Source organism: Apaloderma vittatum, unplaced genomic scaffold, assembly GCF_000703405.1.
Source record: "Apaloderma vittatum isolate BGI_N311 unplaced genomic scaffold, ASM70340v1 scaffold39832, whole genome shotgun sequence".
NCBI classification, from domain to species: Eukaryota; Metazoa; Chordata; class Aves; order Trogoniformes; family Trogonidae; genus Apaloderma; species Apaloderma vittatum.
The window spans coordinates 184-17,582 of record NW_009702702.1 but is presented as its reverse complement, the minus strand read 5'-3'; the positions used below and the strand labels follow the sequence as shown (position 1 = coordinate 17,582).

Sequence of the window (17,399 nt, the reverse complement as noted above, 5' to 3'; positions counted from 1 at the left end):
AGGAATTGGTTTTTATAAAAGTTGCTTACAGGGACACCTCTCTCATTTCCCAGGCTGTGATTGTGTGGAAATATTTCATGGCACCTCATCACTGGAGCTTAGACTGAGAAAAACACATTCACCTCTGGTCAAAGGCAGTGATTGAGAGATGATTTCTGGAGGAAGTAAATTACACACACAGTGAGATTATGCCATAAAAATAAATAAAGAATTCTTCTGACAACTGAATCTGATTCTTAAAAAAAAACCAAAAACAAACCACATCAGACTTACTAAAGAGAAGTACTAAACAGACAAATAATACAAATAAGGCATGTGTTAGAGGTGGAGATATTCTTCTCAGAAGTCCTCAATCTACAGAGTGCAAAGTGAGGTGGCTGTGATGATACCTCATCACCACAATGAGACAGACATCACCATGTCTGGTTTCTAGATGTCTGCTCCCTAATCACTCACTAGTGACTTCGTCATATGAAACATTTGTAAAGTTCTGGATGCAGAAACCGGGCAAACAAGAGCCTAACCACTCACCAGTGTCCTTCAAGATGTCAAGTTCTGCTGCATTCGGCGTGAGGTTGTTTATGTGTTACAGCACTGGAGAGGGTGATGTGTTTACCTTGGTAGCATCCCGAGATAAATCTTGGCCATTAGGCCAGGCTGACATGCAAGAATACCAGTGAAACCCCCAACCTGAAGTCCAGACAGACACTGGAGCCCACAGACCTGGTTAGGCACTAACATATGAATTAGAATCATGACTATTTAAGAGAGAGGTGAATTCATGCATCTTTCATAATAGGTGAGGTTTCGAATGGTTTTTCTTATGGTTTTGTATAAAATATTGGAAGGGACTTATCCATTTTCTAATTAATATGACAATAAGACTGGACCGCGCAATGTTTGCGCTGCATCCAGTGCTGTCAGTGTATGCCAGTCACATTTAAAGTACCCTTACTGCACTGGGCTACCAGGGAGATGCAGACTGGGGAGTCCAGCTCCTGCCGTGCAAATAGTCCTCCATGTCAGTGCTCTTTTTAGAACTTAAGTTCACAAAAATCAGATTTGCTCTATGCACATAGAGAACAAGGAGACAGTAGTACATGGGTGCTGATCCAAAAAGGTCGTAACAGAGGTAAATAGCCACATGATAAAACAACAGTATGTATCATTGCATTTCTTGCATTTAAAAAGTAAGCTCTATTAGGTTTAATTAATAATGCATATCTAAAATAACCTTTTAATTAGAATAATCATGGCTGCATTTATTGTATTGAGACCTATCACATTTCAGCCTGGACTGTATTATCTTTGTTGTCTGAAGCTGCAAATATGCCATGCATGCTATGAAACATGCATAAGGCTGGTGAAATATTTGTCTTCATCTACTGTACACTCAGAGCACTCCCCTGCTGCTATTAACGCCACACCATGCTGCTCTAATGAATCCAGACGCTAATGATCTTGTAATAAGCAGTTCTAACTTCCACTGATTTTAATGGAGCCATCCCTGATTATGCCTGGATTACATCAATCCTGATTAAAAAAAAAACAAAACACACCCAACTTCATATACAGTTAGCACATGCATGCACCCGTTGAATTCCAAATATGCATCAGGCAAGCTATTTTGCCCTTTGCTCTAGTTTTCTAACTAGTTTATAGTAAACTCCTAATTTACTTTTCTACTCAAAACACAAGATACTATTAATCTGTAATGATAACAGAAAGCTGAAGTTGAGCAAACAAAGTTTGTCTCACTAACTGAATAAACAAAGCAAACCCCAAACTCTAGAAGTGCTGGCCCTTAGATATTTGAAGCTCTGTGAGATGCAGCGCATGGAGCAAGCTTGCCTACACCCTTAGGAATACTACGGCATGGCAGGATTCCCGATCTCCAAAAAGCTTGTAGTCAGAACTTCAGAATCTGAGGAATTCAGTTAATTCATATCGCGGATCTTCATGGGGGAAGGGTGGGTAGAACACAGGGAAAAGGAGTGAAGAGAGAAAGCAAGAGCTGGAGTCAGGCACGCATGTGTCTGATGTAGTGTAACTCCAATTTTCATCCTATGCTAAACATTCAAATGCCTTTACATCTCTCATGGGGTGTTACCAGCATCTGAGATTTGCTTGACTGAACTCAGCCACTGCTGTACATATGAACGAGAGCCAGAGAAGTAAAGAATATGCAGTTTAAAGTATAAGAACAACCCGAGATGCAAGCAATTATCAGGCTTTCCAGATTTTTGCCTGAGATTTGCCAGCAGAGACATGCATGACTATGTCAGAACTGTTCACTACCTGCCAGAGCCCCAAACATCTGATGCTTCTGATCAGTGGGAAATATATCGTGAGTGTATGTATCTGCTGTGTAACATATGGTCAGAGACGGTCCAATTCTTCCTGGAAGAGCTGGACTTGCTGTACAAGATGTATGTAATACAATAGCCTGGCGTTGCCTGGAAATGCACAGCACAACACGCAGGAGCACAGTGACCGTGGTGAACACAAAGTAAGTTTAGCTCCTCCACAGACACCCCACATACCATGTACTGAACTACGAAGGCAATTCTCAGAAACATCTGAAGTATTTCAGGCATCGTGCCTTCCTAAATAAGAAAAAAAAAAACAACAACAAAAAAAAACACTTTCCCAAAATAAGCGAGAAGTGTAGAGTCTTAAATTCACCGCCTGATGAGGCAGGGTTACATACCGGTAGAACAGAAGGGGAGCATTCAGCCCAGCTTCTGCAGGAATCCCCTACACGTGTCATAAGATCGTCCTCGCTATGTTGTCGAACAGCACCCTCAGATGGCCCTACTTCGTATATCTCTTCATCACAGACTTTTTTTCCCTTTTTTTTTTACCTTCAAGATGGGGAAAAGGAAGTAAAGCCGCACCGCAATGCTGTCAGCTTCTAGCGCTCCAGGCTGCAGAGAAAAGTTTGAGAAGGTGAATTAAGCATAATACGAGGTTTCAGAGAAGGAAGCAGATTAAAATTCTTAAGAGATATTACCTTAACATAACTTGTGATTATACAAAATGCTACTTCTTGCCTTTTGTTTTATTTATTTTCTCAATGTGTAAAGTTGGTAGTGTGGTCTGTAATCCTTGTGGCAATTTTCTATGCATTTTTTAATACAGAGATTTTTTTGATTCGACTACGATGTCTTAACCAACAAGCTATGCAATTAACTTTAAGCATTCTATGTTGATACACAGTTTATTTCATGCTATTTCTACAGCTCCAATATTCAATATACCATAAATTCATGCATCCATAGAATCTCCACATACCGCAAGCACTTACCACTTCTGTGAAAATTAACAGTTGAAATCAGATCCTTTTAATGATTGGAAAACAGGACACTTCAGGCTTCTGTCACTGAGCAATGCATAAAATAACCCAATGCCCCATGCTTTTGGCATCTTCTGGAGCAGGATGTTCCCTTTTTATTAGGTGTTTTTTTGTTTTAGCTCTTCTTCAAGTGTATAGTCATTAGCAAGACATGCATTTATACAAAGTAACATGCTTACACAATAAAGTTAGAATCATAGAATCACAGAATGGCCTAGACTGGAAGGGACCTTAGAGATCATCTAGTCCAACCTCCCTGTCATGTTGATCGATGGTCCTCCTCAGAAGACCTGTGCAGTATGTTTGATTTTAAGCAATGTCAATATAACCTAAGCATTAATCCAAATGTAGTTTTACTAAGTCTACATTTACCACCTTTGAGACTATAAACCAGGAACTTCGTTGTAGTTTCCTTATATTAGTCTCATCTTCTCATAACTCTGTCTCTCTACTATACAGCAACAGTTCCAGTATGATCATGTACAGAAGCTAATAAGCTGGTTATTATAATGCTCAATAACGTCTTTACCCATAGACTCAGATCAGGAAACCAAGAAGTTAAACATCTCTTTGAATCCATAAGATGTGTCATCCTTTATCTCATGAAGCATTTTAGTCTGTTTCCAGGTCTCTTCTAGGTCTGTAGGAATTCAGCCATTCTGATTTACATATGCATAGCAACTAGTATTTAGGACTGTGCATACCCCTCCCTGGGAAGTTAGCATCATATCAAGAGACATTCTGTCTTGCCAATTCAGGCACTTCTTGTAGGGTCTTTATAGCTTTGTAAGTCTCATTTCTAGTTTTCTCAACTGTGGCCAAAATATAGGCTGAAATTTGGTGTCCAGGGTCTGCACCACCCAGCCATTCCTAAGAACCCTTGCAGTTGTTTCATAGATCAGGAGGAAGCTGTTTGACAAATAGCTTCCTTTCTTTCTGCTCTTAGTTCTCTTTTCCCTCTCAAATCCCAAGTAAGTTACAGTGGTCTGCATTATTTGAGACTTTTTGTGAGACACTGAATATCCAGCCAGCCCCCTCAAAATTCAGCAAATCTAAAGTTGCAATTTTAAACTGTTGTTCAGTCTTTGCTCCAAGTAGGATGTCATCTACATACTGCAGCAAAGTAATGGAAGGATTCTTACCTTGCCAATTTTCCAATTCCTTGGCAAGTACATTACCAAACAACATCACGCTATTATCGAATCCTTGTGGCCACATGGTCTAGCAGAGTTGTATTTTCATTCCTATGGTAGGACTCTCCCACTCAAAGGTGAATATCTTCTGGCTTTCTTCTTCCAAGTGGATGCAAAAAAAGGCATTTTTTTAGATCTCGTACTGTAAAATACACACTATCTTCAGGTATTGCTGACATCAAGGTGTAAGGATTTGGTACAACGGTATGTACATCAACTGTGACTTTATTATAAATTTCTCTGAAATCTTGTACCAACCAATACTCTCGAGTTTGAGGTTTCTTAACTGGTAAGATGAGAGTATTATACTCTTGATTGACATTCCTGCAATAGCCCATATTGCATAGAAGTATTGTATTGATTAATAGTTCTAGGCCCATTCTAGCCTCTAATTTCATAGGATATTTTTTCCTTACTCTTTGAGCTCCTGATTTTAATTTGACTTTTGCTGGAACAGCATTTTAGCTTGGGCAGGTTTCTTGGAGGCTCATACTAGGGTTATTATAGCATCCAAAATTTCCTATGAGATCGTGATCTCTCCTTGTTTCTTTTCATTCAATAGGCATAACTGAGCTCGTCGTGCTGTCTCCTCAGGCACGTGTAGCTGTATAGACTCATCAGAGTTGCATCAGTTTACACAACAGATCACGTCCCAGCAACAGCAGTGGGCATTCTGGCATATATAGAAATTAATGAGTCAATGTAGTATTTTCTGTTGTACTGTAGTATTTTCTGTTCTGTTGTTTCTGCTGTAAAGTTTTCTTTTCTGTTGGTCCAACAATTGGTATTGTAGTCATTGCAAAATGAGTGGCTCCACTGTCTATGAAAATACCTACTGCTTCATTCCCCAGCTTTATTGGAGCCAGAGAATGCACTGGGGATGCTTTAATGTTCTCCCTCTGGTCCCTTCACTTGTCCTCTGAATCCTCCATCATTGTAACACTGACATCCCGAGACTGAGCCTTCCCTTCCCTACTAGGGCATTAATTTTTCCAGTGCCCTTCCTGTCTACATCTAGCACACTGATTCCAACACCTCTGCCTCTTTCTTCCCGACCTCCCCTCTCCCTTTCTACAACTTCTTTCCTATATCTTGAGGTGACTGGTAAATATTTTTTGATTTGCCTCCTCTTCCAGATTTAAGTTAGTCCATTTCCTAGTTACCCCACATAACCTCTCATAGGAAGCAAAAAGGCTCTTTTCGGTCTTTTGCCTCCATATGGTTTAGACAGATATTTCGTTTGGGATACCCCATGCTGTATCCCATATCATATCAACTGTTGATACTGTTTCAGTTTAGTTTTTTCAAATTTTGTATTCTCTTAAAGGCAAATAGTGACTTGGGTCCTCCTGCTGGTTTCTTTTTCTCCCCCCTCTTTTGCTTTGCCTAGGACCATTCTTCTCCTGCAGTAAAAAAGGTACTCAATAAAGCACACATATATCCTCAGTTAGGCTTGTGAGTCAACACAGTTTTTAAAGGCTGATACATTCCCTCCTGATTACTCCAGTAAAATTCTACAGATTTTTTCCAATTTAACAAATCCAAGGTTGTAAAAGGAACATGTACAAAGACCAGTTGCCCCTCCATTCCCACAGACTGTTTCAGAGGTGCTTGTGTTTGGGGGTATTGTCTCCTTGTTCTGCCAGATATTGGGCTGAAGCTCTCACTCCCTGTCTCACCAACTCCCCCCATGAATTCCGTTCGCAAAGAATGGAGGGGGGCTGTGGGGGGGATGTGTGCCTTCTGGAGGCAGTTCTGGGGAGCCAATGGTACTCACACTTGTACACTTCCACTTCCCCCTCCCTTTTCACTAGTCTGAAATTGTTACAATTCTGAGAATGTTCTTTTTTTTTTTCCTCCCAATCTAGCAAGCATAATCCTATCACTTACACCACATTTCTTCTGGATATCCATTCTTCTATGCAAAATCATAAAGGCATCAAAACATATATATATATATATACATAAATACATATATACATATGCACACATATACAGCACTTCATGCCATTTTTCCATTCTATGACAAAATAACATTAACTAAAATATAGTAATATAGTTTAAAGACCCATTCTGTGGCCATATTGCCCTACAATCAAATTTAAAATTGGCCACCACTGATTACAGTATGTTTTCATTTTATCTTTCTTTGCAGGATCCCCCCCGATTTTTTTCCAGTTTTTCAGGATGCACCCTGAAGGAGTACACAGGGATACTCCAGTAGAGGCAGCCACACCCATATTACATGTACTTTTATTTCCCAGGAAAAAAAATCTTAACTCGCAGCTTCATACACATGTTTCTATCCCCCGTCAGAATACAAAATTTTTGAGCTCCTGCTGCAAGCCTTTCTTGGCACATCTTATGCAGAGCAATTCCAGGTAATTCCAAAACCAGCTACTTGCCTCCACAGACCCATGCCACCTTCTAAATATCTCATATTGGCGTTACACCATTGGGTTGCCTGTCGTCCATCCGTAGAGAGTAACCGGTGCATTCCCTAATCAAAGGGCCGGTGTGTGCTGGAACCCTTTGCAGTCTCATCTCTCGTCCAGAGCAGCAGGACGACCTGGGCAAGGCTTAAAACAGCAGCTCCATCTGGGTCACCAGAAACTGTTAATCCCATACATGGGGTCCAGTACACAGTGTGCCATAAGCTAGGCTTCCGCACAGAGCTATTTATTTAATTCATGGTTGCACAAAAGTGGGTGCTGGGTGGTACTTCCACAAACCTAGCACACCACACAGAGGAACTACAACAGATATATCTTGTTACAGAATGAGTAAAACCCGCCTAAATTTACACTCACTGGTCAGTAGCCGCCATCCCATCTGTTATTCGTTAGTTATAATTAAATCAGTCTCACTTGTTATGTAAATTAGCACAGGTGGTCCTTTCAGGTGGAGCGGGAGAAGTCCTTCCTGATTCGAATTCAGTGGTCACGATCTCCTCCTGCTGCATTTACCTTTCCCCCTGATTTTGCTGACTCCATGTGTTTGGCAATCACCCAGCTTTTTCGGCATCTTCTGGGGCAGGATGTTCCCATTTATCAGTTGGGTTTTTTTAGTTTTTCTTTAAGAATGTGGTCTTAGCAAGGCATGCTTTTATATAATGTAATATGCTTACGTAATAAAGCTATTGATCAATGGTCCTGCATAGAAGACCTCCCTTTTAGGGAGAAGAAGTGCTGGTTTTTTTCATTTTCCTTTTTAAGGAAACAAAGACCCAGCAGGACGCTTACAGATGTTCAAAGGGAACAAAATGTTACTGTCTATGACAACAACAAATTCTGATCCAGATTATTTTCTACTCCTTTTGCATCCAGCATGACCTGTAACTTCACTACCATGAAATGCATTTAATGTCAGTGATAACAGATACTATGTCATCTCAACACCCTTTCTATCCACTCTTTCACACTGTGCCCAACAGATGGAAATGCAAACCTGATAACACTATAGCCATTCCCCAAAATAGATGAAGTGAACTCCTTGTGTCTGTAACTTTCACTTTAATTTTCAGCCCCTTAAAAGACATAGAAGAATTACGTTCCACCAGTTATGAATACTCTTTTTAAAAACATATGTGGAAACATCTAAACATTCATCACAAGTATAAATATTCTATTCTATATTTATCTGGACACCTCCAAGTTTATAACAATGGAAAATTATCTCAGTCTAATATCATAAAGTAGCTAGAATGTTCCTCTCCTTCAAATGCTGGTGCAAGGTTGATGAGATGGTCTATGATTATTTCTGGATTAAGCACTACAATAATAATCTCATTCCCACTGCGTATGCCTAAATACTCACAGCAAACCCATTCATCCCTTTTCCATGACTGTTATCCCATTCCTGCAGAAAGAAACAGCCCTATAAAACGGGTCAAGCAAACACTTTACTCTTTCCTACAGCAACTGTATATTTCATATGCATGATACCCCCTTCCTTTGATAACAATTTAATCCAGTCCATATTAGATTGAAACACGATGCAGTGTGTGGAAAGTGAGAACACCAAAACCAAGTAACTAACAAAACAGAGAATACAGATCTTCACGGGCAATTTACAGCATAAAAAACTTGTTAGTGGAGAAAAATATAAGCTTTAAAAAGTTACTAATTTTCCCCCAGATACGCTCTTTAGTAATTAAGTATTTTTTATCTAAGATAAAACATTTGCATGTTCATATTAATACTGTAAAATGTAACTTAAAAAAATCTTATGTTCATGTCTGTTAACGACTGAATGTGATCCAAACACATTTTAAGTAGAAACTGAGAAGATCTGTACTTGCACACAATGTAAGATGCTGATGCAAAGAAAAATAACCCTTCTCATATTCCCACAGTTTGCTATTACAGTGGAAAGACTGATTAACACCACTTCTGAAAGAAAAAAGAAGCAAAAGCAGGAAATTCCAGGTTCTGTAAGTATCTAGATAAATAATATTTAAAGCACAAACATGAAAGTACGAAAGTATATTATTCCATTTCCTGGATATTAATTAGTAAACCTCTGGAAAAATCTTAACCTCACTATTTTACAGAGAAAGCAGCTGTTAAAGTAAGATTCTGGATTACTATCAGTCTCAAATATATTTTTATGTGTTATTATTACTTTGTGCGCAGCATAACTGCAGATAAACACAGAGCCAAGTGCTTCTTGAACCTGGTGTGCACAAAGCTATTACTGAAAATATCCCCACGTTGTATTTCACTATTAGTACAATAACTGTCCTGGTGTTCCTGAAGGTGCCCTGAGTTATCAGTCCCTCTGACTTCCGAAGTAGGGTAGAGCAGCACTGTACAATTCCTGAAAGAAAAATTCTGGAGTAGGCATTGCCTTGTGATGTTACAGACATGTTCCAGGGACAGAGCTAGAGTGCCACATACTCAACTCTCACCACAGCTCTTTTCTGGAGTCTACCAAGACATGTGCACAACTCCAGTTTGGCAAGATCACGTTTTGTACCTGCTACACCAGCCACAATAGTTGAAAATGATGCTGATGCCCGCATGTAATCCCACTGCTATACTTCAGACTTATGCTGCACAGTGCCATGAGAAGCGTTCTTTTCTCCCGTCTAGTAACCAGGAAAAAATTAACATTCATAGCTGAGAGGACTGACTGCATTGCCATAAGAAAAAGCTGTAATTGCAGTCTGTCTATTCAAAAAGAAAAAGAAGGTGAAATGGTTTAGACACTGATACCTCAGTAACCTTAATGTATCCCAGGTTAGGAAATTTATCCAGCTGTGCAAGAAAGCAAAGCCAACTGCTCCGCTGTGACTGCTCCAACACTTCTTCAGCCCTGTGAGGAAGAGCTATGGCAGATGTTCAGTCAAGCTCACTGGAAGACCACTTGACTAAAAGAGAGTTGTCTACCTCCTTGCAAAACTGAGACCAGGGTTCAGAAATAAAATTGATTTAAATTATTACTGATGTTGACAATGACGACTCTTAAATGCTGTTTGTGCTGTGTTGCAAGCATTATATTTGCAATGCTGAACTCCAGGCAGTTGCAATTGTAATGGAGTTGAAGTGACCGAATTAAAATAAAAACGAAACCCAAGCAACTACCAGAATTATCGAAAGGTTATATATCTAATTATAGCTTGTCCTGAAGATGCTTCCAACCATTGCATGTGTCCAAGTAGATCTAGAACCAAAGCCAGATGTTTTTATCAGAATAGGTAAAAAAGGGGTTTTTAGGAAGTGGTCATCACTGTGACCCTGATAACTGTTTCACTCAGCCTTAACAGTGAACAGGGCACTCAGCCAGCTTGTAAGGTCTTTATCTGAGAAAAAAAAAATATGTTCTTTTCCGTTTCCACGAATTTTCCAGGTTGGGCTGTTGCACGCAAACCTGAACAGGCTGACGTTCTCATCCGAATAAGCCAACAGGCAGAGATGGCACGCAGGGCCAAACATGTTCAGTGGCCACGTAGACTAATACCATGCATTTGTTTCCTATGGGTATTCTACAAGATGCCTTTCTACTTTAGTCACGCAGAATAAATATTGGTTAGGAATTCTGGTTATTCAGAAGGAGAGTTCTGGGAATTGATTCTGAAGTGTGGATGCAGAGAAATAATGCAGCACTACAAAGGGAATTCACCAAGCAGAAGAATATAAACCTTCAGGTGACAGATTCTGCATCAGTATAGTCAATGAAGAGCTAAAATTATGCTACTGCTTCTTAAAAGAATTTATGCAGACAATGAGTTCTGTATCTCGGAAACTGTTTCATCTCCAAGTCACGCTTAAATAACAGGGCTAAGACTATAAAATATGACCAAAAATTTTATTTGTTGCTTGCAGTCACCTAATTAAGAACTGCACTCATTCATCCTCAGTCCCTATGTAATAGCTTAATTTACTGTATTTGGTGTAATCAAAAACCACACATTTTTAAAGAGTTGTTCAAATACATCTTAGGTGTATTACCTATATGATATTGCTAACCAAGAACCCTGTTACAGCACAGCTTCATGTTTGTAGGGGTAAAACAAATTTCACTGATACAGAGCTGTATGTTCACATTTCACTGCTTAAAAGCATCGAGACTGTGAAATCAGTATGTTCAGGCAGAGCGAAAGATAACACAAGCTCAGCCTTTACAGCTGCAACCTCATGCTGAAATCAAAAGGAAACAAATCCTGTGCTGTAACCCTTTCCCCCCGGCCTAGACCCTAGGTCTCCGTGAAAAACTGCTCCTTCTAAACCTTCCTCTGCACCTTGTTTGCTGCATGCACGTTCAATTTTCTGTTGAAACAGCCAAAATGGAAGAAAAGCTTAGCTCTCACATTAGCCTTAATAGAAGGTCACAGATGAAAACGGTGCTGCCACTAAGAGGAAGCAGACACAAATAAGGCTCTCTAAACTGGTTCTCAGAATCACAGCTCTTTTTTTCCAAGCCAATATATACCCTGCAGCTGTGCTCGCCAGAGAGCAACTGATGCTTTTAACTTTCTGCATAATAGGAAAGCTTTTGAGGAGCGTAATATTACAGCATTTAGGGTTTTTTCTAAATCAAAGCCCTACAATCACAAACAAGAGAGGGGGAAAATAGATACTAAAAGGTACAAGTGGAGATTGTCCGTAAATCTTTACAGAAGATGGCGGGCAGATGGTGGGGATTTGCAGTGACACAGCTGTTTTTAAAAATAAAGAGGTGGAAGAGGAGAGGCATGATTAGGGCTACACGCATTCCTAAACCTGATCACACAAGAAAAATTAAGCTAGCAGCGGGAAATTGAAGTTTGTATATTTACTTTTTTATAATCTGAATTGACAATTAGAAACTTTTTAAAATAATGAGCAGCACCTTCAAGTTTCTTTTCCAATCACTAGTTTTCTAACTAACTACTAAGTAAAGCTGACAGCAGATATATTATCCTATGACATATTAGAAAGACAATGTCAAAATTACTTTCAGTGCCTTCAAGTAGAACGTATTATTGCTGTAAGCCTTACAGAATACAAGGACAATTCTATTAAATCAGCAAAGAACACGATTTATTACCTGTTTGTATCTCCTATGAAAGGTTTTAATTTTTCACTTTAGTTTTTTTTTTTCCAGATGTTATTAGTAGAGTGCATAAATAAGCAGTGCAAGATATAGTAAGATGTATGGGGTTCTTGCAGATTTAGCATGGGGGGTGAGGCAGGGAAATGCCTAAATTAAACGGTATCAAGCACTGAATGTGAATATAATAGAAATAGAACATTTTTCATCCAAGCAGTAATTTGTAAAAAAAACCCACTTGATTTCAGTGACCTTTCATTCACTTTTAATAGCTTGTCTCTTCTATGTCCACTACAGCCACATAGAAAGTTTATGTTAGGTGAACACTAAAAAGATTGTTCACCTACAGCATAAAAGCCTGTCTTCTCCACAGAATCCACCGAAGCTGTTTCTTGATGGCTTTGGTGACAAAATTAACTCTCTTCCAGGTTACGCTATTCCTAGATCCAAGAAATTTTCTGTTATGAGGAGAAATACCACAAATCCCAAAAAGATAAGTCTTTTGATCATTCTTCATGAAGTCACTTTTGCACACTGCATCAGCTCACCTTCTTCAGAACATTAAAAACGACTCGTCAGTGCAAACTTACTTCCTGCTACCTTTAAAAAAACCCTCAAAACTAATTTCCTGAAAATATGAGCTGGGACTCAACAGAAGAAAAAAGTTATCCAGCACCAACTCAGTAAAAAACTCTTTATACCCATCTCCAGATCCACCAGTGCTCAATTTTGCTACAGCTGGGTCTTGAACTGAATGGGCTGTAGGTAAAACCTGCTAGAAAAATGCCCTTATTCCATGCAGCTACTCCACAATCTCACCTTTCACAGCACCTGGGCTGCTCCCAGTCCAAAGATAACAGCAAAGCAGTTAGTGTAGCTGCTGCCTAGCACAAAAACCAACTCAACATCTGAAGACATTTAAATTAATTTTATTTATACCAGGTTTTCAAAATCAGAAATATTTCAAAGAAATTCAATACTTAGAGACAGGTGCTACATTGATGATCCTTCATCCACCATTAGTGCCGTGTTTTCACTCTACGATCATGAACTCGCCACCATAAACTAAGGGGAACTTACAGAAGTTTATAAAAAATAAGCAGACATGAAAATTTGGTTTATACTGGAATTGGCATATGAGAGTAAAGCTTGTTATCAAATTGTGGCAAGTGCTGCATTCCATCACTTGTTGTGAGGGAACGGCACAGCAGAAAGACTTTCACTTAGAGGAAGACGTTGGGTTTTAACTGAACATACTCAAAATCCATTTAATGATCTGACTAGGAGTGGTTCTTACACTCCAGTTCGTATAAATTTAAGGTTTACATTTCTAAAATCGCCACAAGCATAAACCTCACCCACTCACTCTGGCCTTGAACTGATTTCTTTTCAGAGAAATCAGGCCCATGTGTCTACACCTCTTCCAGGATTTACCGAATCGGACAAAACAACTGCTGGTTTAGAAGTTGGGTTGTTTTTGTTTTTTAGAAGAAGAAAAATGCCATTTCTGCACAAGCTACTCTCATGAAAATTTTATTTAACATTTATCAATAAAATAACTGAAGCCAAGATACCCAAAAGTCACATCTACACGGAGAAACACAGAAGATACACGCAGCTTGAGAGGATTTTCCTCCGCTTCTCGATCACAATGAGGCCCTCACCATTTTGCATAATGACAGAAAACAACAGCTGACAAACCATCTCGGAACAGATGCCAGCTGTCTCTCAGTTGTTTTATCATTCAAACAGAAACAGTTCTGTAGCACTTTATTGTGGGGTGGTTTGGGAGTTTTTGGTGGTGGTGGTTTGTTTTTTTTTAAAGCAAGCCATCTGAATTGGACCTCGCATCAGTCAGTCAGTCATTTCAAGAACAAACTGAAGGCAGGCTGATCCTTTTGGATCCAAAACTTGTTTTGGTAGGAATCTTACATCAATATAATTTGTGCTTCAGTTTTGTATCTACTTGGACTGAGTGAATATACACCTAAACCAGTTTAAAAAAAAAAGAAAAAGAAAAAAAGTAACGTTGAATATTCAACTTAGAAGCCACAGACATCTTTCCAGACTGTGTGCAGCAGAGACAAACAATAAATTTAAACACAGTACTGCTTAAAAAAGTCTACTGTCTAAAATGAAATTCAAATGGTTTATTAAAATCTAACATTTTCAGGTTTTGGCTTTTTCTAAAGAAACCATTTATACCTTTGTGAAAAATCAGTTAAAAGATCATTTCATTATACTGTACTGAACTCAAGTCAAACAAAAAGCACAAAGTAGGTCTTTACATTAAACTGGGCTTTGCACACGTGAATAATCAGAAATAGACTATTTTGAGGAATAAAAAGAGTATTTTTTTTTAAATCTAGACAACATGCATACCATCAGTAACTTCTCAACCTTAAAAGGTACCTGAAAGGAGAGTTTTGTAGAACAAACCCAAGACTGATTAATACACTTAGTAAGTCAGTGGTCATCATGCCTTTTTAGTTAACTACTAGTCAAGTTTAGTCTACATAGAACAGCTAATGAGGTGTGCAAGTCGTAGGGATAGCCAGAAGCCTGAAACAAAGTCTTAAAGTTCTACAGGACAAGAGAGCCTAAACACAGTACCGATAGGTTATTTGAACTAATTAAAAAATAAAAATTTTTAAAAATTGATTACTGCTTCCTTGTTGAAAAAGGGCTATGGACTGAACATACAGGGCCCGTATTCCAAAGCTTCACGGTCCTACTCTACCAACTTTTTAAAATAAGGTAATGATAAAGAGCATTCCTTCTAGCAGCATGTACAGTTCAGCTGCGAGCGGCTGCCTAGCAGCGCTCCTTTACACATACCAGGAGAATCATGTCCAGTTTTGCCATTTGTGGATAACGATGACAAGATACAAAAGCATGTGTTTGCCATAAATAGCTCTGGCCAGCGGAGGATTGCTCACACAGAGCAGATCAAATTCTCTATAAGGAGAGCATTATTTGGCCCCCAGCCAAAACATGTCCCCAGTGCAAGCCTCAGTAGCGGCAAACACTTTCCAGTTCTATTTACATAGAAGCTAACAAGTAGAACGGTTCATTTACGCTCTTTCTTCTACTGAGTCCGTCTTTTCAAAAACCAAAAATTATTTACTGGTTTCATATTCTGCAGCATGTAACTCTCGTTACACATCATCTTACAAAAAAAAAAAAAAAAAAGGCAAGCGCTGCTAGATTTTGTGAGTTTTTGCTCCGACATGTAGAACTTTAAGAACATTCAGGTACAGAACACACTGCGTGGTTAATTATTTTGTATTTCTACATTTCTGACACGAGGGTTTCATGGAACTAATGGTCTCTAGTAGTGGTAACTTCTTTAACAGTAAACCAGGATCAGGTCATTTATTGAATGATCAGAACAGAGCCACAAAGTATTGTAAAGAAGTGCCTAACTCACAATTAGGAATGAAAAACTTGCATTATTTAAGATGAGATTAACGACTGTTTATCTTTACAATACTTTCCACAGAAGTTATTTGAAATATGCTTAAATTAAACATACTTAAAAACGGTATTTTCCAATGAAAACAAGGCAACGTTCTGTAATAAGCCACAAGTTTTATTGCAACGTGGCCAGTTTTTGATCTCAAAAAACAACGTTCCATTTAAGGCTCTTTTTAATACAGAAATTGCCACCATGACTGATGTTTTACAAAACTTTAGTGTTTCAAGACTCACATGGTAAACAGGTAACTTCTACTCCTGTTCAGTAGTGTACATTCAATGGAAAACAAAAGGCATCGTAACAGCTACTTCATTTATAAAGATATGCATGTAACAGGAATGAAACTGAGGTACTACGATAATTCCATGACACAGTTACAGCGACTTAATTGGCATTCCTTTGGGAGGGCGGGTCAAACGTATTACAAAAAAGTGCTTTAAATGCATAGTGTTGTGTGCTGCCATGTCACAAAAATAGGCTTGTCAAGGCAGGTGAGGTGTATGAATGCACAAGAGCCTCATGGAACTGCAATCAAGTGCAACTGTAAGTAATACTGTAGAGTCTAACCATCCGGCCAGTGGACAATACTTTCAAGGCATTCAATTAGCTTACCCTTTGCTGTCTGCTAGACTATTCACATTAACTATCACATTCATTGTACGTGTTGCAAGGAATGCCTGCAGCGTCAGTTTTGGCTAAGAGGATGACGTGAAAGCATTCCTTGGATCCTACGTAGAACTACCAGGATTCAACAGCCTAATGGCAATCGCTGGCAGACTGCTTAACAATGACATCTCCTTCAGGGGCACTGGGGAAGGGACTTATTTTTTGAGGAGGGAAGGGCATGGGGAGACTAATACTATTCCAATTGAACGAGCTGCAGAAATGGAAGCTCCTTAGATCCAGATGGCACTTGTCTGTCTTTTTATAAGGGTTTTCCTTCAAGTGAAACTACCACGTTGCCTCCCAGTTTCTCTCCAAGTGTTGAACGGTCCTTAATATCATCCAAACCATTTACTTGCCACTCGTGTTTAATACCTGAAAGACACGACGGACAACAACGTGCTCGTGAGAACCTCAACGTCCAAACGGCATTACGACTAACGAGCAGGACAATTTTAAGTCTGTACCTGTAAATTTCTTTTTAATGGCATCTTTAGAGCTTGCGTAGATCATCTTGCTTTTTAAAGGTGCACTTTCAGGAGCCCTTTAAAGGAAATGGGAGAAACACAATAAAACAGTTATTCAGTCATCTGGTGTTAAACTTCAGAACATTCAATTTTAACAGCAAGCTTTGCTTTTACACACCAGAATATAAATACCAGGTCTTCTTTCTTAGATTCCTTTGTCTCATATGTGGCATCGTACAAAGCGTATCTGCAATCGTTCAAAGGTAGCAACTTCACAAAGGCTGTATAGGGGTCCTCCACAGTATCTCCAATGTCACCAACCAATATCTGCTTGGACTCCTCTACAATTATTTGTTTTTTGTCATCGCTTAAGCAGAAGAGAACGGCTTTCTTTCTTTTTTTAATCTCTTCTGGGGTCGAAGATTTCCTTACTTTCATGTCATTAAAAACCTTTATGACGTCATCATTCACTGTTACTCCAGAAGCCTGTGAAATGAGATCAAAGGAATAATTTAAACAGCAAAACTTAACACTCACTAGAAAAGACGATAGCCCACAGTGCTAGATAAAGTAGTCTGCCTGCCCCCGTAAGAATAAAAATACTATACTCGAGCTGCACACACTATGAATTTAGTAATCTTTGCCGGACTGGAGCAGGAGATATAAAGGAGGTGTAAATCCTGAACTCTCTAGTTGCAGATCTCAGCATC

The 17,399-nt window shown here is 39.1% G+C and overlaps 1 protein-coding gene across 1 annotated transcript; it reads right to left on the bottom strand.

Moving 5' to 3' along the window:
* Positions 1-14,444: 14,444 nt before the first annotated feature.
* CFL2 (cofilin 2 (muscle)) lies at positions 14,445-17,172 on the bottom strand. The gene is made up of 3 exons (XM_009864320.1): positions 16,868-17,172; positions 16,690-16,766; positions 14,445-16,597 (listed from the first exon to the last, which is right to left on the bottom strand). Exons 1-3 carry the CDS (start codon positions 17,125-17,127, stop codon positions 16,485-16,487), a joined length of 450 nt encoding a protein of 149 aa, XP_009862622.1. The 5' UTR covers positions 17,128-17,172; the 3' UTR covers positions 14,445-16,484.
* Between the last annotated feature and the right edge of the window lie 227 nt (positions 17,173-17,399).